Below are 27,554 nucleotides of genomic sequence, written 5' to 3'. Positions count from 1 at the left end.
GTCTTCGAACCAAGGTGGACCCATAGAAGTTACATGTTTACACTAAAATATCGTTAGAAGTCTCTATACCTGTTCTCGTTAGTGAGACATGGGTTCGCTGTAGAAGTAGAATTTCTAGAAACGCTTGCTCCATATAAAACAGCACCTCCACCCTATTTCCAAAATCTCTTGCCACCTGCTTTATTTTAACTCATGGCTCTGTATCATCACCACTTGACACATTTTTGCACATTCTGTGTGTTGTTCTTCTCGCTCTGCTAGAATCTAATGCCGGTAAGAGCTGAGGCTCTGTTTCACTGTTGAAGCGCCAGCCCCTCAATAAATATTTATTAACTGCATACATAAATAGAAACTAACACTCTTGTAATTTGATTCTTTCCTCTCAGAACTAGAAACAGAAGCCCTGTTCCGTTTAACTCAGACCTAGCTACTTGACGCTGGTAGTGGCCCAGTGTGACCAATAATATAAGGGGGAAAACGCCGATGGATATGGGGACTAGAATAGGCCTTAAAATATAATCTGGCCAACCCACCATCTTTTTACAGATGGGAAAACAAATTTACAGTGATGGGCCTCCTCCCTCCCTACTGATCTCGTCCAAATCTGAACTCGTAGACCTAGGTTGATTGGTTCACTTTATGCCAATGATGGGTTAGAAGTAGAAATCTGCGTTCTCCCTTGAGGAAACAGGACTGAGATATGAGAACTTCCATAGACATAGGAAGCCATATTGCCACTATTACGACAAATGCCCATGACAGACACCAATGTGCAAAGGGGGGGAAAATCCACCTTAATATTTTTAACAACTAACTCCATTATAGGCATAACAGCTGAATAACGAATGCACTCTCTTCTCCCCACTGAAAGGGAAAAAAGTGTTTTCTCCATTTTGACATTTTCTTCCTTGAATTTCTGTATGTGCCCTTTTTGGGATGGGGAGGCTCCTGCCAGAAATGCCTAAAGTACACCTGTCACTTTTATTTATTTATTTATTTATTTTTATTTATTTATTTAATATTTTTAGTTTTTTTTTTTCAACGTTTATTTATTTTTGGGACAGAGAGAGATAGAGCATGAATGGGGGAGGGGCAGAGAGAGAGGGAGACACAGAATCGGAAACAGGCTCCAGGCTCTGAGCCATCAGCCCAGAGCCTGACGCGGGGCTCGAACTCCCGGACCGCGAGATTGTGACCTGAGCTGAAGTCGGACGCTTAACCGACTGCGCCACCCAGGCGCCCCACACCTGTCACTTTTAAACTGCTCTCAATACATTCACTTCTAGGAACTGTTCATTAATAGGATTAGCATTTCCTCACACTAGCATTTTAAGCACAAAATAAGCAAAGTTTACATATTTATGCAATGCCTTCCATGCTGGTTATGCAAATGTAATTACCACTAGCAAATTTGTTTTGGCTGAGAAAACTCCAGATGCTGGAAAAACATCTAAAGGTTTTTTTTTTTTTTTTAATGTTAGGATTATCAACTGATGCTATCAGTGGGATAATGATTCCATCTTTGGCTTTGACAGTAAACCCAGAAATTCATGAACGTGGCTATTCCAACAGGAAATAAAAATATAAGCATTAAAAAAATCTCCCAGGGGCGCCTGGGTGGCTCAGGAGGATAAACATCTGACTTCAGCTCAGGTCATGATCTCACAGTTCTTGGGTACAAGCCCCTCGTCGGGGTCTGTGCTGACAGCTCAGAGCCTGGAGCCTGCTTGGGATTCTGTGCCTCCCTCCCTCTCTCTCTGTCCCTCCCCCGCTTGCACTCGATCTCTCTCCACTCAAGTCATGTCATTTACAGAGTGTCCATCAAGGAGTAGATGTGCTCTAATCAACGTGGGTTTCCCCCGTTGTATTGTAGTTTTAGACCTTTGCTCTAACTTCCACTAAGCCCTGCTAAGGATGTGACAGAGTAGGCCTTGGTTTCATCACTGTAATTTGTTTTCACATTTGTAAAAGAGATGGTGGACCAGCAAGATGATGATGATGATGATGATGATGATGATGATTTTTCAAGTAGCCTTCACACCGAGTGTGGAGCCCAATGCAGGGCTTGAACTCACAAACCTGAGATCAAGACTTGAGCTGAGGTCAAGAGTCAGATGCTTAACTGACCGAGACACCCAAGGGTAGGCCTCTGATGAGACAGTATTTGATCAATTTGATTCTCCAGCCAACTCTGGGGACCCCTTCAGATTCAATCGAGTATTGTACCTCCTAAGGTAACACACGCAACTCTCAGAATCCGCCTGGGTTCTGCATGACAGATGTTTACTGGTCGTGGCGTTAACACTCTATAAAGTGATTGAGCCTCTGTCATCAGGGAGTCAATTTTGTTTTTTCACTCTGTCCTATCAAAAACAGAATTGAAGAAATTTTCACTAGAGATGAAAAGAAAAGATCCTTTTGGTTAGACAATTAGGGAATCCATGGCACTCATTATTCCACCATAAGGAGGTCTTGCATTTGTGACTGATCCTTTGGGATCAGATGAAAATGTCTTCCAGCTGGAGGTCAAAGGTATCTGGTGGCATGCCCATATCTTCGTTTTGATATGTCAGATACGGGGAGGAGACCAGGTACAGGGCAGCAGAGAATCATAGGTTTGGCAGACGCCAAAAAAATCAGTCATTATTATTCATCGAAATAAAGTCACAACCTCTGATGAAAACCACACGTCTCTTCCTTGTCACCAGCTTCTCTGGAAGACTTGGCTCCGGTCTCAGAGTCTTTGTGATGATTTCAGTGTTTGCCTCTTGATCATAATCGTTGCCATTTATGGAGTCCCTTTTATGATCCAGACATGTTGCATGTTCTGGTTCTAATCCCGATGCCTGTGAAGCGGGGAGAATTTTGATTCTCCCTTGTGAGAAACCCCTCGTAGTGGCTGAGCTGGGATACGGAAAAGACCCACTGACCTGGTTTTAGAGCTCATGGTTCCCAGGGCAGTGGTTTCTCAGGGAGAGGCTCCTTCTGAGGGCTGCTGGCCATGGAGGTTGGGCCTCAGGTCCTGGCCAGTGCGTGTTTCTTTCCAGGCCAACTGAGTCTGCTTAACATCCGATTGAGGAGATCCATAAATGCTTTCAATTCTGCACCACCGAGGATTTTACGTTGATGGCAGATTTCGTGACCAAAATGACAGCCTTCTGATAAACCCAAACCAAAAAACCCTACACCTTTGCTTACGGATTTTAATTTCCTGGCAAAGTGACTAACGTGACATCATAGAGACTAGGCGCCTTTCTTCTTCCCAGCCTAACCTTCCCTGGATGGTTGGTTATTTTGACTCTATGGCGTGTTCTGGTGAGATTCCCCACTGACCTGGGAACAATGAACAATGTAATGGAGACTGTGTTTCAGCAACTTCTGTGTGGTGGTCAATGTGCCACATTTCCTCTGTCACCTTGAGCCTGTGGACTCCTGACCCTAAGTGATACCTGCCTATGCAGTGCAGAGCAATGGTTTTTAACCTGTTGATAACCACAAGCCATTTAGAAATTTCTTTGAGATTTTTGGTGTCCCTTTTATCGAGACACAAGGGTGAATATGAACCCACTGAATGAGAATATGCCTGCCTGTCCATTGCACATACTTTCACTAACAAAGAATAAATAGAATACCTATAAATGACACAGGAGCTTGAAATGTCAGAAGCTAGGTCTTACTGGGTTTCTTCCTTACCCTGTCAGCCTGACCATGAGATCGGTAACTTCCTGGGGGAATTCTCATAAATGTTTTGGTGTATTTCTTTACGCCTCAACTGCCCCCACCCCCCTGCCGCATGTTTTATGTAGTTGAATTCTATTGAACATAATTGGCTCTAATAATGCATACAAGTCGGGGATTCAAGCTTTTTCTATAAAGAGTCAGGCAGCAAATATCTTAGGCTTTGAAGACCATGTGACTCAGCGACTCTGTTGTTGTAGTGTGCAAACAGACATCAACGATACACAAGCAAATGGGCATCGATGTGTTCCAGTAAAACTTCATTTACAAAACATGAGCTAAGCGTGTTGTGCTGACCCCTGATGTATGCTGTTGAAACAAACTTATTATTAATAATATATATCAGTTATAGATAATATCTGTCTAGCATAGTTCATTAGAATTCACTAATGAAAACACCCCCCAGCATGGGGGTTTGACCATCCTCCATAATTTTATGGGTTTGACTATCATGACTCAAAGTCCATGGCAGGAAATAGCTATTTTTTTCCATGTAATTCTTGTATTTTGGAGGGTAAAAAATTATCCTTACACAATATCTTATGTAAAAAAAAAATAACCTATCAAAGAAAAGTTAAGCCATTCCTTATTAGGGATTTCTGGAACTACCTGGCCTCGGTTATTGTATTAAGTGGTTACTGAATAAGACATGTTTTTTTTCTAAACTGTGAAAAAAAGATGTACAATTTTATTGGTAAATAAGCAGAAGCAGAGTAGTAATCAGGGAGGAAATGACCAGACACAAGATTTGTCCACAGGTTGGAGAATTCAACTGAAAAATGTATCATCCAACTGGATTTCTACCCAGCACCAGCTTCTCTGTCTCCATCGGTGTTGAATTCACCAACAAACTATCTCCAACCCTTCTTGCTCTAGGACAGGCTCTAGCTTGGACCCTGCCATGGTTAGCACCTACCCCTATCATCCTACACCATGCCTACACCATACCTCCCTAGACAGAATCCATGCTGTAGATTGGTTTCTTTCTTTCTTTCTTTTTTTTTTTTTTAAAGATTTTATTTTTTTAAGTAATCTCTACACCCAATGTGGGGCTCAAACTCATGGCCCTCAGATCAAGAGTTGCACACTCCACTGACTGAGCCAGCCAGGCACCTCTAGATTGGTGTTCCTGAAATGCATCTGCAGTAGGTTTAAGGCTCCCGTGAAAAAGGGTTCTGTAACTTAAAAGTGTTTAGGAAATGCTGGGATAGCCAAGTTTTACCACGGCACTTCTCAGAGCTTTTAATATGGTGATATGCACGTGATTTCATGATGTACAAAATTTCCCAAGGTTATTAGAAACGAACTCCCTTCTTGTTTTTTTCACAGAATAATTTACAAAACTAGTGTTTGGTATGAATTATTTTGAGAAATCCTTATGGATCTACCTGTCTTGTTGTTCTTCAGAACTTAGCTTCTTTGTGTACTCCCTTAGGGACCTTCTCTGCTTCAAAGGGTGATAGTCTATCATGTAATGTATTAACCATAGTCCAAAGTTAATACCTGAGAGTGGGGCTATATGCCTTATTCATCCCAGGAGTATTTGAGGCTCCCGGACATCCAATGTTACATTTCAAGTAATTGATCAGGCTACTATAGCACTTGTCACGTTGCAATGCATTATGATCGATAGATGATAGATAGATAGATAAACAGATAGATAGATAGATAGATAGATAGATACAGATGTAGATCGTCCACCAGAAGATGAGTCATGACTTATTTTTTTCTTTTCTCCTGTTTCTAAGACAGTATCTTACACGTAGTAAGAACTGTCTTCAATAAATAATTTTATGAGTGAGTGATTTTAATGGAGAGATTTTAGGTATTATGCCAGAACGATGGGAGAATTTCTTTGGGTCAGGTCAGCTTTTGGTGGAAACTCAAAAATCAGAGTATATTATTGACTTATTTTCATATTACTCACTGGCAGCACCTGTCAAACTGCTTAGAAACTCCTGGGAGTGCACATAGGTTACTTCCTCAATTCGTATTAGATGCTTCTCTCTCTCTCTCTCTCTCTCTCTCTCTTTTTAATTACCTTGAACTTAAAGATAAAAATGTATCCACAAACTACCTAACTTTCTTAATGTCATTTTTCTAATCGCATTCTTGTCTGATAGACTGTGGTCTAATTTACATGGCAAAAGTGAAAGATCATGGTTACAAAGTAGACTTGTCATTTGTATGTTATCTGAGTATTTTGTTGACATAATATTACCAGTTTCCACCGTATTTCCGTGAGGTTGATGGATGTAAATGTCGGAGCACTGAGTCACTGAAAGGCCCAAATGGTTGGCTGATACTTCAAAGCTAGTTTGTGGTAGAACCTTTCCTGATATTCATGTCATAGGGTTTCTTTTATTCCCTCTTCAGTGGTGTTTCTTTGTGACATGTCACTTATTTAATAAGTCAGAAACGTGTAGCTGAAGTGATAAGTAGAGTTGTGTAGATGATTGATTTGGTGAGCGTCCCCAGAGAAATATCAGAACTACAAGATACTTTCCCATCATAGAAACTCCTGGTCTAGATCTTAGACAAGATAAGAGAACTAAAATGTTTTATCTGTATTTTTAAGCTGAGCTTTTCTGTTAGAAAACATATTCTTGAGGTTTGCGGGGAGTATCTGTGGCTCCTGTTGGAAATTAGAATGGCATAAATATGTACGTAGCTCGGATCCTCACTTTGTGTGTGTTACTAGCATTGCAACAGTCAGGCGATTTAGTAGAAAAATAGTTGTAATAAATATGGCAAAGCACTTTCGCCAATGAAAAAGAAAGATACAAACATCCCCGTGGAAATGGACAAACATTTGAAGAGGCAACTCGTAAAAGATTATCAACCTCGCTAGTAGTCAAAGCGACTGAACAAAAATAAGATAGAATCTTCAACCTTTCACCTATAAATTTGCAATGGCTGAAGTGATTGACGAAACCCACCGTTGGTAGATCTGGGACAACAGGTACCTTCATGCCTTGTTGGTGGGGGGTGTAAGTCAGATCCCATTTTTGACTTTAAGCTGCAGTTTCATACATCATACATCCATACCCATGAACTGGCTGTCCAGGTAATGAATTTGGCTTTGTAGACCAGTGGACAAGGAATGACCACTGAGAGTTATCTTATGTGGCACTAATTTGCCAGCCAACTTCATGTTTACCGATTCAACTTTTGCACATCTTCTTGAGAAAGCAGTGTGTGTGAAAGTAAGACACCATCTTGTGCAAATTTCCTGGGGGGAACTTACGACGAAGAGATACACAGAAAAAGTATGAAAAGTTCAAAAACATGTATATTCTCCTTGCTGGGTAGTCTAGAGTTAAAAAAAAAAAAGAAAGAAAGAAGCCAGGGGCTAGCAGCAGGGGAGTCGTAGTGCATCAGAAGACATCTAACAGGGCATTGGTTTTGTGGGTTCGAGCCCTGCATCGGGCTCTGTGCTGACAGCTTGGAGCCTGGAGCCAGCTTTGGATTCTGGGTCTTCCTCTCTCTCTGCCCCTCCCCCGCTCATGCTCTGTCTCTCGCTCTCAAAAACAAATAAACATTAAAAAATATTACAAAAGAAAAGAGCTGGCTTTGGAATCTGGAAGGCCTGAGTTCGAATCTTCACTCTATTATCACTCAGCTTTGTAATTGTGAGTGAATTCCTTAACCTCTCCTAGCCTTAATTTTTCATCTATAATATGTAAATAATGACTCTACTCAATGTATTATATTGTGATAGGAATTAAATGGGCTAATGCCCTCAAGAGCTTAGCACAGAGCCTTATGCACTGCAAGTGTACAATGAATCTCCAGCCATCGAATGCTGTAGAAAGGTAGTGAAAGGATATAATATACACAGGTATTTACCTAGAGAGCTGTCTGGAGGAAGGTCCATGGATAGTGGCTAAATTGCCATCTCTGGGCAGTGGGATTTGGGTGAATTTTTCTTTTTTTTCTTTCTTTCTTTTTCTTTTCTTTTTTTTTTTTTTTTTTTTTACTTTTCTGTAGTGTCTGATTTTTTTTTTACAACAATTATACTGTTTTTTTTTTAATCAGAAAAAATATAACAAAACGATTTGAATTTAGGGAAAGAAGCTAAGTACAATTTAAGAGATGTTATACTGGGAGCATATTTTAAAGAAAATAATAGTCACAGTGATCTTTCTTTTATTTAAAACATTTTTTTAATGTTTTTTTATTTATTTTTGAGACAGAGAGGACAGAGCATGAGCAGAGGAGGGGCAGAGAGAGAGGGAGACACAGAATCCGAAGCAGGCTCCAGGCTCCGAGCTGTCAGCACAGAGCCTGACGCGGGGCTTGAACTCGCCAACCGCAAGATCATGACCTGAGCTGAAGTCGGACGCCCAATCAACCGAGCCACCCAGGTGCCCCTCTTTCTTTTATTTTTATCTTAAAAAAAAAAAATGGAACCTTGTGCATGGCTGGATTAATCATAGCGGATTGGCTGCGTCCAGGCATGCGAGGCCTTAACTGTTCTTTCCAGGCACGGATCTCAATTACATTTCCCAGATGCAACCCCCTTCTCCCACTCTCTCCTTGTTTCTAGGTGGGACCAGATACCTAGTTCCTCCTGGTGAAACATGACCAAAGAATAAATGTCACTTCCAGATCAAATTAGTAAAGAATAGGCATGCCTTTTCCATGGTCTTCTATTCCCTGTCTGGCAGCAGGAAGAAAGGACTCCCAAGCCCCGAGGGCTGGTTTTGCCCAAAGTTAGCAAACCTCCTACTGGAGGGAGGCCTCCAAGAGAGACAGCTGACCAGGAACTTCTGCATTGATCTTTGTGTGAGTAGTAAGCTTTTATTAGTGTTATGCCCTTGAGAGTTTGAGCTGATTTGTTATAGCGTTTGGTCTTATCTGAGTTCTACCATTATACATCATCCTCTTTGGTCCGTGTATGACCCTCTTGGATTCAATTCATTACATCGTATAATGTACCACCACAAACCTACCCCCAATGAGAAGAACATTCCGAATAACTTACATCTATGTGCTCCTTCCCTTTGATCTATATCTATATCTAATCTATATCTATATCTATCTATAGATCTAGGAGTAGAGTTTTTGGAGCTGCACAGTATTTAAATGTTCAGCTTTAAATGATAATGCCAACTGCTTTTCTAAAGGTTGTACCAGTTTCTAATGCCATAAGTAATACACGTTGTTCCATATCTTTGCCATCACAGAAGTATTATTAGACTTCTCAATTCTGGCCATTTGAGTAGGAATAAGATGGGGTCATGCTGTGGTCTTGATTTACATTTTCACGATCACTAGTGAGCTTACGCCACAATCCTTCTGAAGAAAAAGATAAGAAAAGAGGGCTTGCCTTGCTAGAAATTAAGGTTAACTTATAAGGCCACAGTAAATAACCTAGAGTAGTGTGAGCCAAGCATAGACAAATTACCAATGGAACAGACTAGAGAATTTAGAACAGATGCACATAGATGTGGACCTTTGATATATGACAGTAGTGTGGGAAAAGGAGAAGCTACTCCAGAACCACAGCTAGAAAATTCAGTTATCCAAAGAGAAAAGAAATGCATTTGGATGTCTATCTCACATCGCATACAGAAGTAACCACCAGAAAGGTTAACCATTTAAGTGTCCAATGCAAGACGTTAAAACCGTTAGCAGGGGTTGGTCTTTCTGGCTTTGGGGAAGGGAAAAACTTATTAGGGTACAAAAAAACAATAACCACAGAATAAAACATGGAGAAATTTGGTTACATGAAAGTTAGTATTTTTTGTTTATCGAAGACATGGCAAAGAAAGTGGAAAGAGAAGCTACAAACTGAGACAAAATATTTGCAACAGATGTAGCAGACAAAGAATTAGTATGGTGAACACATAATTTTCACATATTGCTAACAAAATAACAAATTATCTAGTAGAAAAATGGAATGCATTCTACAGAAGAAGACATTAAAAATTTTTTTCAATGTTTATTTATTTTTGAGAGAGGCAGAGACAGAGCTTGAGCGGGGGAGGGGCAGAGAGAGAGAGAGAGGGAGACACAGAATCCAAAGCAGGCTCCAGGCTCTGAGCTGTCAGCACAGAGTCCAATGCAGGGCTCGAACTCACGGACCATCAGATCATGACCTGAGCCAGAGTCGGACACCCAACCGACTGAGCCACCCAGGCGCCCCCAGAAGAAGACATTTTTATGTAGATCATCTATTATGTATGAGGAAATACAAATTAATTTTTTTTCAGATGAATAAAAATATTCAGATCAAAAACTAAAAAGGAAAGAGAAGATATATTGTGTTTCCTTACTTATATCCTTCATAATTTGTATCTTCTTCCCTCAAAAGTGAATGGATTCCTTCAAAAATGGAATCTACCATTCCACTGTGAGTTCACACACACACACACACACACACACATATGGCACTGATGTTTCAGAGTATAAATGTTTATGTTTGCTTGTACTTATGCATGCTTACTCACTCATCGGCTTATGTACCTTTAAACATTTACATTTATTACAAATATATAATCCAGCACCTTCTCTGTGTCAGGCATTGTCCTAGACTCTGAGGAATGAAAAAGATGAACAATTTCTGGAAAGAGATGGAAAATTTTAAAAGTCAGCAAGTAAATTATTGTTATATTACATGGTGCTGAGTACTATGAATGGAAGTAGAGAGGCAAGGGGAGAGCAAAGATACCAGAATTGGCGTGTGGGTACAGTTTTCAATTGGGTGGTCAGAAAAAGCCACAGTGAGAAAGCAATGGGAGTGAGACATACTTATGTCTATGGGACGAGAATATCAGGCAGAGTAAACAGCAAGTGAAAGGACTTAGAGGCAGAAGCATGGCTGGCATGTCCGAGAAACAGCTTAGAGGTCATAGTGACTGCAGAGGAGGGATAAGGGAGAAAGAGTGGCAGGAGATGATGTTAGAGAGTGAGAAAGGAAGGCATAGTTCATGGAAGCATTTGTAAATTCTTGTGAGGATTTTGGGTGCATATAATTATATACATAGTAATTTTATAATTTTTATATCTTCTTGATGAATTAACCCCTTTGTCATAATATGATGTCCTTTGCCTCTTCTTACATTTTTGATATAAAGTCTGTTTTGTCTTAGTATAGTTACCTCTGCCCTCTTTTGGTTTCCAGTTGCATGGAATATCTTCTTTCATCACCTTACTCTGAACTGATATGTGTCCTTAAAGCTGAAGTGAGGCAACACATAGTTGGTTATTTTTTTTAATCCCGTCATTCTATGCCTTTTGATTGGAGAATTTAACCCATTTATATTTAAGAAATTATTGATGGGTAAGGACTTACTGATGCCGTATTTTTTTTTCTGGTTGTTTTGCAGTTCTCTTGTTTCTTTCTTCCTCTCTGTATTTATTTGTGAGTTAGACTTTTAGTAGTGGCATTCTTTGATTCCTATCTCTTTATCTTTTGTGTGTCTACTATAGGTTTCTGCTTTGTGGTTACCATGTGGCTTGCATAAAACATATTACAGATATAACAGTCTATTGTAAGCTGATAACAACTTAACTTCAATTGCATATTAAAACTCTATCTTTTTATTACCCAACCCCCCACATTTTATGTTTTTATGTTATAGTTTGCCTCTTTTTTATATTGTGTATCCATTAGCAAATTATAGTAGCTATATTTATTGTTAATACTTTTGTTCTTTAACATTTACACTAGAGTTAAGTGACTAACACACATTGGAGCACCTAAATATATCAAATAATGGTAAGAGATCTGCAGGAGAAAGAACCAATAATACAAGAATAGCAGGAGATTTCAATACTCCACTTTCAACAATGGGTAGATTATTGAAACAGAAAATCAATAAGGAAACATTGGACTTGGACTACTATTTAGACCAAATGGACCTAAGAGACATATACAGATCATTCCATCCAACGGCAGCAGAATACACATTCCTCTCAAGCACACACAGACCATTCTTCAGGATAGATTATACTGTAGGTCACAAAACAAGTCTTAGCACATTTAGGAAGATTGAAATCATACCAAGTATCTCTTCTGAGCAGAAGAGTATGAATTAGAACTTAGTAACAGGAAGAAAACTGGAAAATTTACAAATATGTGGAAATTAAACAACGAACTTCTGAACAAACAATGGGTCAAAGAAGAAATCAAAAGGCAAACTAAAAAATATCTTGAAACAACTGAAAATGGAATCATAAAACTTAAGAGATTCAGGAAAGGTGGTTCTAAGAGGGAAGTTTATAGTGATAAACACTTACATCAGGAGAACAAAAGATCTCAAACAACCTAATTTTACACACTTCAGGAAACTGGAAAAAGAAAAGCAAACTAAGCTTAAAGTTAGCATAATGAAAGAAATAATAAGGGCCAAGTTACAAGAGCAAATTCTTTTTTCTTTTTTAATTTGATTTTATTTTTTTGTTTTTTTTATTCTATTTTATTATTTAATATTTTTCAGTTTTAAATTTTTTAAAACTTTTTTCCCTTCTCTTTTCTTTCAATAATCACTTTAAATGTAAATTTACTAAATTTTTCAATCAAAAGACATAGGCTATCAAAATGGATAAAAAACAAGACCGACCTATATTCTGCCTACAGGGACTCACTTTAGACCTAAAGACACCTGAAGATTGAAAGTAAGGGGAGGAGAACCATCTATCATGCTAATGGACATCAAAAAGAAAGCCAGAGTAGCCATACTCATATCAGACAAACTAGATATTTTTTAAAAAAATTTTTAATGTTTATTTTATTTTTGAACGAGAGAGAGACAGGGTGTGAGTGGGGGAGGGGCAGAGAGAGAGAGAGACAGACAGACAGAAAGAATCTGAAGCAGGCTCCAGGCTCTGAGCTGTCAGCACAGAGCCCGACATGGGGCTCGAACTCACAAACCGCGAGATCTTGATCTCAGCTGAAGTCGGACACTCAACCGACTGAGCCACCCAGGCGCCCCCAGACAAACTAGATTTTTAAACAAAGACTGTAACAAGAGATGAAGAAGAGCATTATATTATAATTAAGGGATCTATCCACCATGAAGATCTAACAATTATAAATATTTATGCCCCAACTTAGAACACCCAAATATATAAATCAATTAATCACAAACATAAAGAAACTCATTGATAATAATACCACAAAGTAGAGGACTTTATTATCCCACTTACAACAATGGATAGATCATCTAATCAGAAAACCAACAAGGAAACAATGGTTTTGAATGACACACTGGACTGGATGGACTTAACAGATAAATTCAGAACATTTCATCCTAAAGCAGCAGAAGACACATTCTTCTTGAGTGTACATGGAACATTCTCCAGAATAGATCACATACTGGGTCACAAATCAGCCCTCAACAAATATAAAAAGATCGATATCATACCATGCATACTTTCAGACCACATGTTATGAAACTTGAAATCAACCACAAGAAAAAATTTGGAAAGACCATGAATACTTGTAGATTAAAGAACATCCTACTAAAGAATGGATCGCTTAACCAAGAAACCAAAGAGGAAATTAAAGAGTACATGGAGTCAGTGAAAATGAAAACATGACAGTCCAAAATCTCTGAGATGCAGTAAAGGCAGTCATAAGAGGGAAGTATATAGCAATCCAGGCCTTCCTAAAGAAGGAAGAAATGTCTCAAATACACAGCCTAATCCTTGTCTGGAAAAAGAACAGCAAATAAAGTCCAAAACCAGCAGAAGAAGGGAAATGATGAGGTTAGAGTATAAATCAATGATTTCAAAAAAGAAAAAAACAAAACAAAAAACAAACCAGAACAGATCAATGAAACCAGGAGCTGGTCTTTGAAAGAATTAACAAAATTGATAACCCCCAAGCAAGATTTATCAAAAGTAAAAAGGAAAGGACCCAAATGAATAAAATCATGAATGAAAGAGGAGAGATCGCAACCAACACCACAGAAATATAAGCAACAATAAGAGAATATTATGAGCATTTATATGTCACAAACTGGGCAACTTGGAAAAAATGGACAAATTCCTAGAAGCATATAAATACCAAAACTGAAACAGGAAGCAATAGAAAATTTGAACAGACCCATAATGAGTAAATAAATTGAATCAGTCGTCAAAAATCTCCCAAAAAGGGTCCAGGGCCAGATGGCTTTCCAGGGGAATTCTACCAAACATTTAAAGAAGAGTAAATTCCTATTCTTTTGAAGCTGTTACAAAAAATATAAATAGAAAGAAAACTTCCAAACTCATTCTATGAGGACAGCATTACCTTGATTCCAAAACCAGACAAAGACCCCATTAAAAAGGAGAATTACAGACCAATTTTCCTGATGAACATGGATGCAAAAATTCTCAACAATATACTAGCACACAAATCCAACACTACATTAAAAGATTATTCGCCATAATCACATAGGATTTATTCCTGGGATGCAGGGATGGTTCCATATCCACAAATCAATCAACATGATACATCACATTAATAAAAGAAAGGAAAAGAACCACATGATCCTCTCGATAGATGCAGAAAGAGCATTTGACAAAACACAGCATCCTTTCTTGATAAAAACCCTGAAGAAAATAGGGATAGAAGGAACATACCTCAAGATCATAAAGGCCATATAGGAAAGACCCACAGCTAATATCATCTTCAATGGGGGAAAACCTGAGAGCTTTCCCCCTAAGGTCACAACAGGGATGTCCACTCTCACCACTGTTGCTCAACATAGTGTTGGAAGTCCTAGCCTCAGCAATCAGACAAGACAAAGAAATAAAAGGCATACAGATTGGCAAGGAAGCAGTCAAACTTTCACTCTTCACGGACAACATGATACTCTATGTGGAAAACCCAAAAGACTCCACCAAAAAATTGCTAGAACTGATATGTGAATTCAGTGAAATCACAGGATATAAAATCAATGTACAGAAATTGGCTGCACTTCTATATACCAATAATGAAGCAGCAGAAAGAGAAATCAAGGAATTGATCCCATTTACAGTTGCACCAAAAACCATAAAATACCTAGGGATAAACCTAACCAAAGAGGTGAAAGATCTGTATGCTGAAAACTATAGAAAGTTTATGAAAGAAATTGAAGAAGACACAAAGAAATGGAGAAACATTTCATGCTCATGGATCAGAAGAACAAACATTGCTAAAATGTTGATACTATCCAGAACAATCTACACATTCAATGCAATCTCTATCAGAATAACAGAATTCTTCACAGAGTTAGAACAAACAGTTCTAAAATTTGTATGGAGCCAGAAAATGGAACCATAATGTTGAAAAGGAAACCAAAGCTGGAGGCATCACAATTCTGGACTTTAAGCTGTATAACAAAGCTGTAATCATCGAGACAGTATGGTACTGGCACAGAAACAGACACTCAGATCAATGGAACAGAATAGAGAACCCAGAAATGGATTCGCAAACGTATGGCCAACTAATCTTCGACAAAGCAGGAAAGAGTCCCCAATGGAAAAAAGACAGTCTCTTCAGCAAATGGTCTTAGGAATACTGGACAGCGTGACATACAGAAGAATGAACCTGGACCATTTTATCACACCATACACAAAAATAAACTCAAAATGGATGAAAGACCTGAATGTAAGACAGGAAACCATCAAAATCCTAGAGGAGAAAACAGGCAACAATCTCTTTGACCTCGGCCACAGCAACTTCTTTTTTTTTTTTTATATGAAATTTATTGACAAATTGGTTTCCATACAACACCCAGTGCTCATCCCAAAAGGTGCCCTCCTCAATACCCATCACCCACCCTCCCCTCCCTCCCACCCCCCATCAACCCTCAGTTTGTTCTCAGTTTTTAACAGTCTCTTATGCTTTGGCTCTCTCCCACTCTAACCTCTTTTTTTTTTTTTTTCCTTCCCCTCCCCCATGGGTTCCTGTTAAGTTTCTCAGGATCCACATAAGAGTGAAACCATATGGTATCTGTCTTTCTCTGTATGGCTTATTTCACTTAGCATCACACTCTCCAGTTCCATCCACGTTGCTACAAAAGGCCATATTTCATTTTTTCTCATTGCCACGTAGTATTCCATTGTGTATATAAACCACAATTTCTTTATCCATTCATCAGTTGATGGACATTTAGGCCCTTTCCGTAATTTGGCTATTGTTGAGAGTGCTGCTATGAACATTGGGGTACAAGTGCCCCTATGCATCAGTACTCCTGTATCCCTTGGGTAAATTCCTAGCAGTGCTATTGCTGGGTCATAGGGTAGGTCTATTTTTAATTTTCTGAGGAACCTCCACACTGCTTTCCAGAGCGGCTGCACCAATTTGCATTCCCACCAACAGTGCAAGAGGGTTCCCGTTTCTCCACATCCTCTCCAGCATCTATAGTCTCCTGATTTGTTCATTTTGGCCACTCTGACTGGCGTGAGGTGATACCTGAGTGTGGTTTTGATTTGTATTTCCCTGATAAGGAGCGACGCTGAACATCTTTTCATGTGCCTGTTGGCCATCTGGATGTCTTCTTTAGAGAAGTGTCTATTCATGTTTTCTGCCCATTTCTTCACTGGGTTATTTGTTTTTCGGGTGTGGAGTTTGGTGAGCTCTTTATAGATTTTAGATACTAGCCCTTTGTCCGATATGTCATTTGCAAATATCTTTTCCCATTCCGTTGGTTGCCTTTTAGTTTTGTTGGTTGTTTCCTTTGCTGTGCAGAAGCTTTTTATCTTCATAAGGTCCCAGTAATTCACTTTTGCTTTTAATTCCCTTGCCTTTGGGGATGTGTCGAGTAAGAGATTGCTACGGCTGAGGTCAGAGAGGTCTTTTCCTGCTTTCTCCTCTAAGGTTTTGATGGTTTCCTGTCTCACATTTAGGTCCTTTATCCATTTTGAGTTTATTTTTGTAAATGGTGTGAGAAAGTGGTCTAGTTTCAACCTTCTGCATGTTGCTGTCCAGTTCTCCCAGCACCATTTGTTAAAGAGGCTGTCTTTTTTCCATTGGATGTTCTTTCCTGCTTTGTCAAAGATGAGTTGGCCATACGTTTGTGGGTCTAGTTCTGGGGTTTCTATTCTATTCCATTGGTCTGTGTGTCTGTTTTTGTGCCAATACCATGCTGTCTTGATGATGACAGCTTTGTAGTAGAGGCTAAAGTGTGGGATTGTGATGCCTCCTGCTTTGGTCTTCTTCTTCAGAATTCCTTTGGCTATTCGGGGCCTTTTGTGGTTCCATATGAATTTTAGGATTGCTTGTTCTAGTTTCGAGAAGAATGCTGGTGCAATTTTGATTGGGATTGCATTGAATGTGTAGATAGCTTTGGGTAGTATTGACATTTTGACAATATTTATTTTTCCAATCCATGAGCAGGGAATGTCTTTCCATTTCTTTAAATCTTCTTCAATTACCTTCATAAGCTTTCTATAGTTTTCAGCATACAGATCCTTTACATCTTTGGTTAGATTTATTCCTAGGTATTTTATGCTTCTTGGTGCAATTGTGAATGGGATCAGTTTCTTTATTTGTCTTTCTGTTGCTTCGTTGTTAGTGTATAAGAATGCAACTGATTTCTATACATTGATTTTGTATCCTGCAACTTTGCTGAATTCATGTATCAGTTCTAGCAGACTTTTGGTGGAGTCTATCGGATTTTCCATGTATAATATCATGTCATCTGCAAAAAGCGAAAGCTTGACTTCATCTTTGCCAATTTTGATGCCTTTGATTTCCTTTTGTTGTCTGATTGCTGATGCTAGAACTTCCAGCACTATGTTAAACAACAGCGGTGAGAGTGGGCATCCCTGTCGTGTTCCTGATCTCAGGGAAAAAGCTCTCAGTTTTTCCCCGTTGAGGATGATGTTAGCTGTGGGCTTTTCATAAATGGCTTTTATGATCTTTAAGTATGTTCCTTCTATCCCGACTTTCTCAAGGGTTTTTATTAAGAAAGGGTGCTGGATTTTGTCAAAGGCCTTTTCTGCATCGATTGACAGGATCATATGGTTCTTCTCTTTTTTTTTTGTTAATGTAATGTATCACGTTGATTGATTTGCGAATGTTGAACCAGGCCTGCATCCCAGGAATGAATCCCACTTGATCATGGTGAATAATTCTTTTTATATGCTGTTGAATTCGATTTGCTAGTATCTTATTGAGAATTTTTGCATCCATATTCATCAGGGATATTGGCCTGTAGTTCTCTTTTTTTACTGGGTCTCTGTCTGGTTTAGGAATCAAAGTAATACTGGCTTCATAGAATGAGTCTGGAAGTTTTCCTTCCCTTTCTATTTCTTGGAATAGCTTGAGAAGGATAGGTATTATGTCTGCTTTAAACGTCTGGTAGAACTCCCCTGGGAAGCCATCTGGTCCTGGACTCTTATTTGTTGGGAGATTTTTGATAACCGATTCAATTTCTTCGCTGGTTATGGGTCTGTTCAAGCTTTCTATTTCTTCCTGATTGAGTTTTGGAAGAGTGTGGGTGTTCAGGAATTTGTCCATTTCTTCCAGGTTGTCCAATTTGTTGGCATATAATTTTTCATAGTATTCCCTGATAATTGTTTGTATCTCTGAGGGATTGGTTGTAATAATTCCATTTTCATTCATGATTTTATCTATTTGGGTCATCTCCCTTTTCTTTTTGAGAAGCCTGGCTAGCGGTTTGTCAATTTTGTTTATTTTTTCAAAAAACCAACGCTTGGTTTCGTTGATCTGCTCTACAGTTTTTTTAGATTGTATATTGTTTATTTCTGCTCTGATATTTATTATTTCTCTTCTTCTGCTGGGTTTAGGCTGCCTTTGCTGTTCTGCTTCTATTTCCTTTAGGTGTGCTGTTAGATTTTGTATTTGGGATTTTTCTTGTTTCTTGAGATAGGCCTGGATTGCAATGTATTTTCCTCTCAGGACTGCCTTCGCTGTGTCCCAAAGCGTTTGGATTGTTGTATTTTCATTTTCATTTGTTTCCATATATTTTTTAATTTCTTCTCTAATTGCCTGGTTGACCCACTCATTCGTTAGTAGGGTGTTCTTTAACCTCCATGCTTTTGGATGTTTTCCAGACTTTTTCCTGTGGTTGATTTCAAGCTTCATAGCATTGTGGTCTGAAAGTATGCATGGTATAATTTCAATTCTTGTAAACTTATGAAGGGCTGTTTTGTGACCCAGTATATGATCTATCTTGGAGAATGTTCCATGTGCACTTGAGAAGAAAGTATATTCTGTTGCTTTGGGATGCAGAGTTCTAAATATATCTGTCAAGTCCATCTGATCCAATGTCTCATTCAGGGCCCTTGTTTCTTTATTGACCGTGTGTCTAGATGATCTATCCATTTCTGTAAGTGGGGTGTTAAAGTCCCCAGCAATTACCACATTCTTATCAATAAGGTTGCTTATGTTTATGAGTAATTGTTTTATATATTTGGGGGCTCCGGTATTCGGCGCATAGACATTTATAATTGTTAGCTCTTCCTGATGGATAGACCCTGTAACTATTATATAATGTCCTTCTTCATCTCTTGTTACAGCCTTTAATTTAAAGTCTAGTTTGTCTGATATAAGTATGGCTACTCCAGCTTTCTTTTGGCTTCCAGTAGCATGATAAATAGTTCTCCATCCCCTCACTCTGAATCTAAAGGTATCCTCAGGTCTAAAATGAGTCTCTTGTAGACAGCAAATAGATGGGTCTTGTTTTTTTATCCATTCTGATACCCTATGTCTTTTGGTTGGCGCATTTAATCCATTTACATTCAGTGTTATTATAGAAAGATACGGGTTTAGAGTCATTGTGATGTCTGTATGTTTTATGCTTGTAGTGATGTCTCTGGTACTTTGTCTCACAGGGTCCCCCTTAGGATCTCTTGTAGGGCTGGTTTAGTGGTGACGAATTCCTTCAGTTTTTGTTTGTTTGGGAAGACCTTTATCTCTCCTTCTATTCTAAATGACAGACTTGCTGGATAAAGGATTCTCGGCTGCATATTTTTGCTGTCTAGCACCCTGAAAATCTCGTGCCAATTCTTTCTGGCCTGCCAAGTTTCAAAAGAGAGATCAGTCACGAGTCTTATAGGTCTCCCTTTATATGTGAGGGCACGTTTACCCCTTGCTGCTTTCAGAATTTTCTCTTTATCCTTGTATTTTGCCAGTTTGACTATGATATGTCGTGCAGAAGATCGATTCAAGTTACGTCTGAAGGGAGTTCTCTGTGCCTCTTGGATTTCAATGCCTTTTTCCTTCCCCAGTTCAGGGAAGTTCTCAGCTATTATTTCTTCAAGTACCCCTTCAGCACCTTTCCCTCTCTCTTCCTCCTCTGGGATACCAATTATGCGTATATTATTTCTTTTTAGTGTATCACTTAGTTCTCTAATTTTCCCCTCATACTCCTGGATTTTTTTGTCTCTCTTTTTCTCAGCTTCCTCTTTTTCCATAACTTTATCTTCTAGTTCACCTATTCTCTCCTCTGCCTCTTCCATCCGAGCTGTGGTGGTTTCCATTTTGTTTTGCATTTCATTTAAAGCGTTTTTCAGCTCCTCGTGACTGTTCCTTAGTCCCTTGATCTCTGTAGCAAGAGATTCTCTGCTGTCCTGTATACTGTTTTCAAGCCCAGCGATTAATTTTATGACTATTATTCTAAATTCACTTTCTGTTATATTATTTAAATCCTTTTTGATCAGCTCATTAGCTGTTGTTATTTCCTGGAGATTCTTCTGAGGGGAATTCTTCCGCTTGGTCATTTTGGATAGTCCCTGGTGTGGTGAGGACCTGCAGGGCACTTCCCCTGTGCTGTGGTGTATAACTGGAGTTGGTGGGCGGGGCCGCAGTCAGTCCTGATGTCTGCCCCCAGCCCACCGCTGGGGCCACAGTCAGACTGGTGTGTGCCTTCTCTTCCCCTCTCCTAGGGGCGGGATTCACTGTGGGGTGGTGTGGCCCATCTGGGCTACTTGCACACTGCCAGGCTTGTGATGCTGGGGATCTGGCGTATTAGCTGGGGTGGGAAGGCAAGGTGCACGGCGGCAGGGGGGGCAGGCTTAGCTCGCTTCTCCTTAGGTGATCCACTTCAGGAGGGGCCCTGTGGCAGCCGGAGGGAGTCAGATCCGCTGCCAGAGGTTTGGCTCCGCAGAAGCACAGAGTTGGGTGTTTGCGCGGAGCGAGCAATTTCCCTGGCCGGAACCGGTTCCCTTTGGGATTTTGGCTGGGGGATGGGCGGGGGAGATGGCGCTGGCGAGCGCCTTTGTTCCCCGCCAAACTGAGCTCTGTCGTCCGGGGGCTCCGCAGCTCTCCCTCCCTTTGTCCTCCAGCCTTCCCGCTTTCCGAGCAGAGCTGTTAACTTATGACCTCCCAGACGCTAAGTCGCGCTTGCTGTCGGAACACAGTCCGTCAGGCCCCTCCGCTTTTGCCAGCCGGACTCAGGGGCTCTGCTTGGCCGGCGAGCCGCCCCTCCGCCCCGGCTCCCTCCCGCCAGTCCGTGGAGCGCGCACCGCCTCGCCGCCCTTCCTACCCTCTTCCGTGGGCCTCTCGTCTGCACTTGGGTCCGGAGACTCCGTTCTCCACAGCAACTTCTTATAACATATCACTGGAGGCAAGGGAAACAAAAGCAAAAATGAACTATTGGGACCTCATCAAGATAAAAAGTTTCTGCACAGTGAAGGAAACAATCAACAAAACTAAAAGGGAACAGACAGAATGGGAGATTTTTGCAAATGACATACCAGATAAAGGGTTAGTATCCAAAATCTAGAAAGAACTTATCAACCTCAACAACCAAAAAACAAATAACCCAGTGAAGAAATGGGCAGAAGACATGAACAGACAGTTTTCCAAAGAAGACAACCAGATGGCTAACATACACATGAAAAGATGCTCAACATCACTCATCATCAGGAAGACAGAATGAGATACCACCTCACACATTTCAGAATGGCTAAAATGAACAACTCAGGAAACAACAGATATTGGTGAGGAGGCAGAGAAAAGGGAACACTTGCACTGCTGTTGGGAATGCAAACTGGTGTAGCCACTCTGGAAAATAGTATGGAGGTTCCTCAAAAAATTAAAAATAGAACTACCCTATGGCCCAGCAATTGCACTACTAGGTAGTTTTTTAAATTTTTATTAAAAAATTATTTTAAAGAAAGAAATCTTTACATTTGCAACTATGTGGATGGAACTGGAGGGTATTATGCTAAGTGAAATTTAGTCAGTCAGAGAAAGACAAAAATCATATGACTTCACTCATATGAGGACTTTAAGAGACAAAACAGATGAACATAAGGGAAGGGAAACAAAAATAATATAGAAACAGGGAGGGGGACAAAACAGAAGAGGCTCATACATATGTAGAACAAACTGAGAGTTGCTGGAGAGGTTGTGGGAGGTGGGATGGGCTAAATGGGTGAGGGGCATGAAGGAGGGCACTTGTTGGGATGAGCACTGGGTGTTATTTGTAAGTGATGACTCACTAAGTTCTACTCTGAAACCATTATTACACTATATGTTAACTAACTTGGATTTAAATAAAAAAAAATAAAGAAATCCTGTGCTCATGGGTTGGAAGATTTATTATTGTTAAAACGTCCAGAGTATCCAAAGCCATTGATAGTTTATATAATCCCTATCAAAATTCCAATGGCTTTTTTCACAGAAATAGGAAAAACAGTCCTAAAATTCATGTGGGATCAGAAAAGATCCTTAATAGCCAGAGCAACCCTGAGAAAGAAGACGAAAATGGGAGGCATCACACTTCCTGATTTCAAACTATATTCCAATTCTATTGTAATCAAAACAGTATGGTGTTGGCAAAAAAGCAGACATACAGTCCAAGGGATCAGGGTCAAAAGCCCAGAAACACACCCATACTTACATAATCAATTAATATTTGACAAGTGAGCCAAGACTACTCAGTGGGGAAAGGACTGTCTCTTCAATCAATGGTGCCGAGAAAACTGGATATTCACACGTAAAATCGTAGATTGGACCTCTATCCCAAACCACTCACAAAATTTCACTCCAAATGGATTAAACATCTAAATGTCGTCCCTAGAACCGTAAAACTCCTAGAACAGAACATAGGAGGAAAGTTTCTTGACATTGGTCTTAGCAGTGATTTTTCAGATACGACACCAACAGCACAAGCAACGAAGTAAAAAATACGTAAGTGGGACTCTGTCAAACCCAAAAGCTTCCGCACAATATAAAACAACAACAACAACAACAACAACAACAATCAACAAAATGAAAAGGCAGAGTGGGAGAGAATATTTGCAAGCCATCTATCCGATAAGGGGCTACTATCAAAAATATATCAGCAACTCCTACGACTCACTCATTAGCAAAAAACGAAATTATCCAATTAAAAATAAGCTGAATAGACGCTTTTCCAAAGACGTACAGGTGGCCAGCGGTAATGTGAAGGTTGTTGGCAATTAGCGTCTGCGCACTCGCACGCTAGCACATCAACCTGTTTTGTCCCAGGTTTCTATTTTCTTGTCGCCTAATTCTTCCCCACCGGAGACCGCAGTCCTGCTTTGAAAAACTGGAAGTGAATAATTCACTCTGAGAGTTTAACCAATTTCGTTTCAATATGCTAAAGAAAAATTCAGCCGTGGGTCAAATTGTCTGTTTGATTGAAAGCCTAAGAGGAAAATCACAGGCGCAGGAGCCTGCCATCTAGTGGGAGACGCAGAAATATAATTGAGCAGGGCAATAAACGATAAAAACAGTGGTGGAGACAAAGCTCCAAGGGAGCACAGACGATGGCGCAACTCAATTTTATCTAGAGAATTCAGGAAAACATGCAGTTTCCAAGTATGGAGCTGGGATGGGCATTGGGAAGTGATATGTGGGGGGGTGTAAGCGCGGATGGTATATTTGGTTGAGCACACACACATTTGTTGAGACTAGGAGGTTCGGGAACTGTGCGTGAGGGGCAGAAAGGGAACCTGAAAGGGAAACGTTCTATTGATCTTGAACGACCTTGTGTATGACAAGAAGAGACCGGAAATAGATTCTGTAGGCAATGGATATTGGCAAAGAGCTTCTCAGGAGGGAAATGACACGATTGAGATATTAGAATGATTAGTCCGGCAGTGTTGCGACAATAGATTGGAAAGCGGGAGAGACCTGACACTGGGAAACCAGTTGGTCTACTGCAGTGGTCCTACCAAGATTGACGAGGGCTTGCCTAGAGCCACGTGGAAAGAGGAGCAGGTGTACTGAACAGCTACCTAGAAGGTATACTTAGTGCACCTTGGTTGAGGGCGACATGTGAATGGATAGCAATGAGTCTACGATGGCCCCAGGTTCTGTGTTTCAATAATGGATGGAAAATAGCATCGTTTTCCAGGTCAGGGAGGAATAGGAGGAAAAGCATTTTGAGTGGAGTACCAGGAAGGTGCCACGGATATACTTGAGTCCTGCTAGAGGTCTGCGAGTGGACACTACATTTGGGGAAGACTCCATGGCGACAGGTAGCAAGAACTAGAAGATGGTCTTACGATTTTGCCGAGTGATTCTACTTCTGGTTACTAAGGGGAAGTGACTCCATATCTGTTCATGAAAACTTACCTTATAGACGGGATCTATGTGACAATGTTAGAAGGGAGGGGTTTAATGTGTGTGTGTGTGTGTGTGTGTGTGTATCACAAAGACTGTGAAGGACCGTGCGAGGATATTTTACACTGATGCTAAAATAGTATTTGATCACAAGTGCGCAAACATGTGTCTACCCATAGAGACTTACTGGAAAAAATGTTAAAGATGAACGCTGGCAGGATGGCATGATCAGAGACAATTGTCTCTTTCTTTCTTTCAAAAGAAAGTTCATGTCAGGCCAACTACTTATCAAGAGCTTTTTAGAAGGTAGATATTAATTTGTAATAAAGCAAACATGTGCATGCAGACATGCTCCAAACACTCTTATTTAACTGCTTCTTGGGTATGGGGGTGGGGGGGGCGTGTAAAGAAATGGGAGTCATTGGAATGAGGGTCTGGGAGAGAAATGAGAAGAAAAAGGGGTTGAGAAACTCAGGGCCCCAGCAGCAGCCCTTTGTCCCCCAAGGCGGTTTCTCTGGATGGCATCAGGGACCCGGGGGGCCACGGTGGGGGAAGCCTCACGTCACAGCGGATGTGACATGAGACAGGTGGGGAAGCAGGACCGCTGTGACCACCGCACCTCATTTCCTTACACTGTCCCCACACTGGGCCACGGTACCGATGTGGCCTTGGGCCATGCCTGCAGCGGAAGATTTGAACTCAGATCGCTGGCAGGAGATGAGACAAAACCACGTTCCTCGTCTGCTTGCATTTGGTTTCACTGACACATTCACCACAAGGGGCCAAGGCCACAAGGTGTGGGGTTAGCGCGAGTGGGGGGGCGGGGGGGGGGGCAAAGGAACTTTTTCTTCGGAGAGAAAGGCATCTGTACTGCAAAGACTTTCCACGATTCCACACCCACCCCGAAAGCCCCCTCTTACCACAGGAAGTGCGCTCACCACTGGAGGAATAAAGAGGCTCTTGAGAGCAGTCGCATCTTCACTCTGCCTGCACAGCTCAGAAGGACCTCAGCCATGAGACCTCTCGTCCTGGCCCTGCTCGCCATCTGCTTTCTCACCGAATTCATGGCGGAAGGTAAGCCGATAGGTTCTGCGTGAGACGGGCAACAGATAATGCGGGCAGGTGGGCACACGTCTGGGGTCTGAGTCAGGTTCTGACTCGAGAAAACTGCTTCCCCCGGGGTCAGCCTCAGACTTCCCCTGCGCAGAATGGGAAGGGTAATTTTGCTTTCGGGGGACTTGATGGATGCCGAAGACAGACAGAACTCGCTTAGAGTCTGGGCTCCAACTTTTCGTAACTGGGTGACTTGAGGGTACGTTTCGTAGCCTCTCTGGACCTACACTTACTTGTAAGTTGAATATCATGACAGACACTCTCACCTGGGCTTAACATGTAAACGAAAAAAATTAGGGCGACTTAGCAGATTTCCTCACGAGTAATAATTTCTTGATTAACGTTAGCCGTGGCCTGGTGGTGATGATTGTCTACACCTTTGTAGCTTTTGCCTATTTAATAGCTCCCTTGATCCATTCTCAGAATTCTGGAAATTTTCGCCACAATGTGAGGATGAATTGGAGGGTGGATGTCTTGAGGCAAATCATAAATTTCTGTTTGAAAAAATGAATGGGAGCTCATGCCTTCATACCCAGGAAATCAGTATCACCTTCAAGTAGGAAGGAGAGTCTATGATTACTGCTATGAATGTTGTTCCCATTAATGATAAACTTCTTTAGTTTATAAGAGACCATGTGATAAGGGCTGACAGATCAATGCCTTATACCCATTCAGAGAATCCTGTAAGACAGACCAAGATGAGACGTAGCTATACTAAGCCTCACCTGACTGTTCTACGTGTTTCTTTCTTTTTTTTAAGTTTACTGATTTATTTTTGAGAAAGAGAGAGAGAGAGAGAGAGAGAGCAGGGGAGAGGCAGAGAGGGAGGGAAAGAGAGAGAATCCCGAGCAGGCTCCGCACTATCAGTGTGGAACCCGACGTGGGGCTCGAACTTACAAACCTGAGATCACGACCTGAGCCAAAATCAAGAGTCAGACGCTTAACCGACTGAGCCACCCATGCACCCTTACGCATCTTTATTTCTTAAAGGATCATTTCCCCCACAGTTGATTGGAGTTTACTTCTCATGGCTCTGGCAGTAAGAGGGACTATCCTTCGAGTATAATTAAGGTTTCAGCTAACTCTCCTTTCAGTCTCTTAATTTGTAGCCAAGTTTCCTCCCTGAGTCCCTTCCCAAGTTTCTTCCCTGAACGACCGCTACGCGTCCCACTGGGGTTTAGCCTCTAGCAATCTGTGCTCTGACTCAGCTCAGCAATATGAGCGAGGGCGATGCCTTCAGCCGTAACACACGCGCACAGACGCTGCTGGAATAAGAAGATGTGGGGGTTTAGAGTCTAGAGGATTCTTGGAGTCTTGGGGAATCCATGTTAGGTGCTTCTCAGAGAAAAATGCTGTTTCCCAAGCAGTGCCCCACATCAGGCTCAGTGCTGACAGCTCAGAGCCTGGAACCTGTTTCGGATTCTGTGCCTTCCGCTCTCTCTCTGCTCATGCCCTTCCTCTTTCCCTATCTCAAAAATAAATAAACATTAAAAAAAAAAAAGAGATTCTACCAAACTCTTAATTATTATTACCCCTCCCCAGTTATTTCCCCTTCTTCAATGTAAGATGGCTGTCTAAGCTGAAGCGTAATCCCCCTTGGGGGGGTTTCCACTGAGGACGAACAGTTGATGAACGACATCCTTTATATATCTCACACTTTAACATTTAAAATAATACATGTGGCTCCCCCACATTTTCTGTTGCCTTCCCCAAATTACTCTTTATCACATCACCCTTTGTCAGTTTATTCGTAGCATTGCAACATTCATGCTATTTGAAACGATATTTTATTTTTGTTTGCTTGGTTTTCTTCACCAGGCGTGGGGAGTGAAGTTCTAGAAAGGAGCATCTGCGTGAGCCTGACGACCAAGAAACTGCCAGTTAAAAACATCAAGACCTACACCATCAAGGAGGGCTCCATGAAAGCAGTGATGTGAGTTTGTTTCCTCAAAAGCTGGGCTTGATGGGACACAGCGTATAGAAATACTGCCCTCCTCAGGAAGTTGGCCCAGAGGAAGACTTCAAGCGAAGCAACAGCCCCTTTGTTTTTCTGTATTAGCCACGTCTTTATGGAGCACCGAGTGGCAATTTTTGAAAGCAATTTGGCAATCAGATAAAGAATATCATCCTTCTGTCTGATTTAGCTTAGCAGAAGAGTCTGACTGGGAATCGGATGAATATTGTGCTTTGTTCTGAAGGCTAGGTTGGGAGATGGCTGGTT

General features: G+C 40.9%; 1 protein-coding gene across 6 annotated transcripts in view; it reads left to right on the top strand.

Annotated features, from left to right (window-relative positions):
- Nucleotides 1-27,554, top strand: part of XCL2 (X-C motif chemokine ligand 2) — an 88,146-nt gene that overhangs the window by 59,885 nt on the left and 707 nt on the right. For 4 of the 6 annotated variants that reach the window (XM_047077047.1, XM_047077048.1, XM_047077049.1 and 1 more), the window contains 2 exons: nucleotides 25,146-25,294; nucleotides 27,152-27,266. In XM_047077047.1, coding sequence (XP_046933003.1) covers nucleotides 25,146-25,294; nucleotides 27,152-27,266 — 264 coding nt within the window. Of the gene's footprint in view, nucleotides 1-8,066; nucleotides 8,106-8,130; nucleotides 8,527-25,145; nucleotides 25,295-27,151; nucleotides 27,267-27,554 lie in introns of those variants that run through there. The other 2 variants (XM_047077051.1, XM_047077052.1) reach the window with 2 other exon arrangements.

Source organism: Lynx rufus, unplaced genomic scaffold (genome assembly GCF_022079265.1).
Source record: "Lynx rufus isolate CCGP_SWC_20201006 ecotype Redwood Valley unplaced genomic scaffold, mLynRuf1.p SCAF_15, whole genome shotgun sequence".
In the NCBI taxonomy this organism is placed as follows: Eukaryota; Metazoa; Chordata; class Mammalia; order Carnivora; family Felidae; genus Lynx; species Lynx rufus.
Note: the sequence above shows the minus strand (reverse complement) of the source record. Positions and strands in the feature narration are given on the sequence as shown.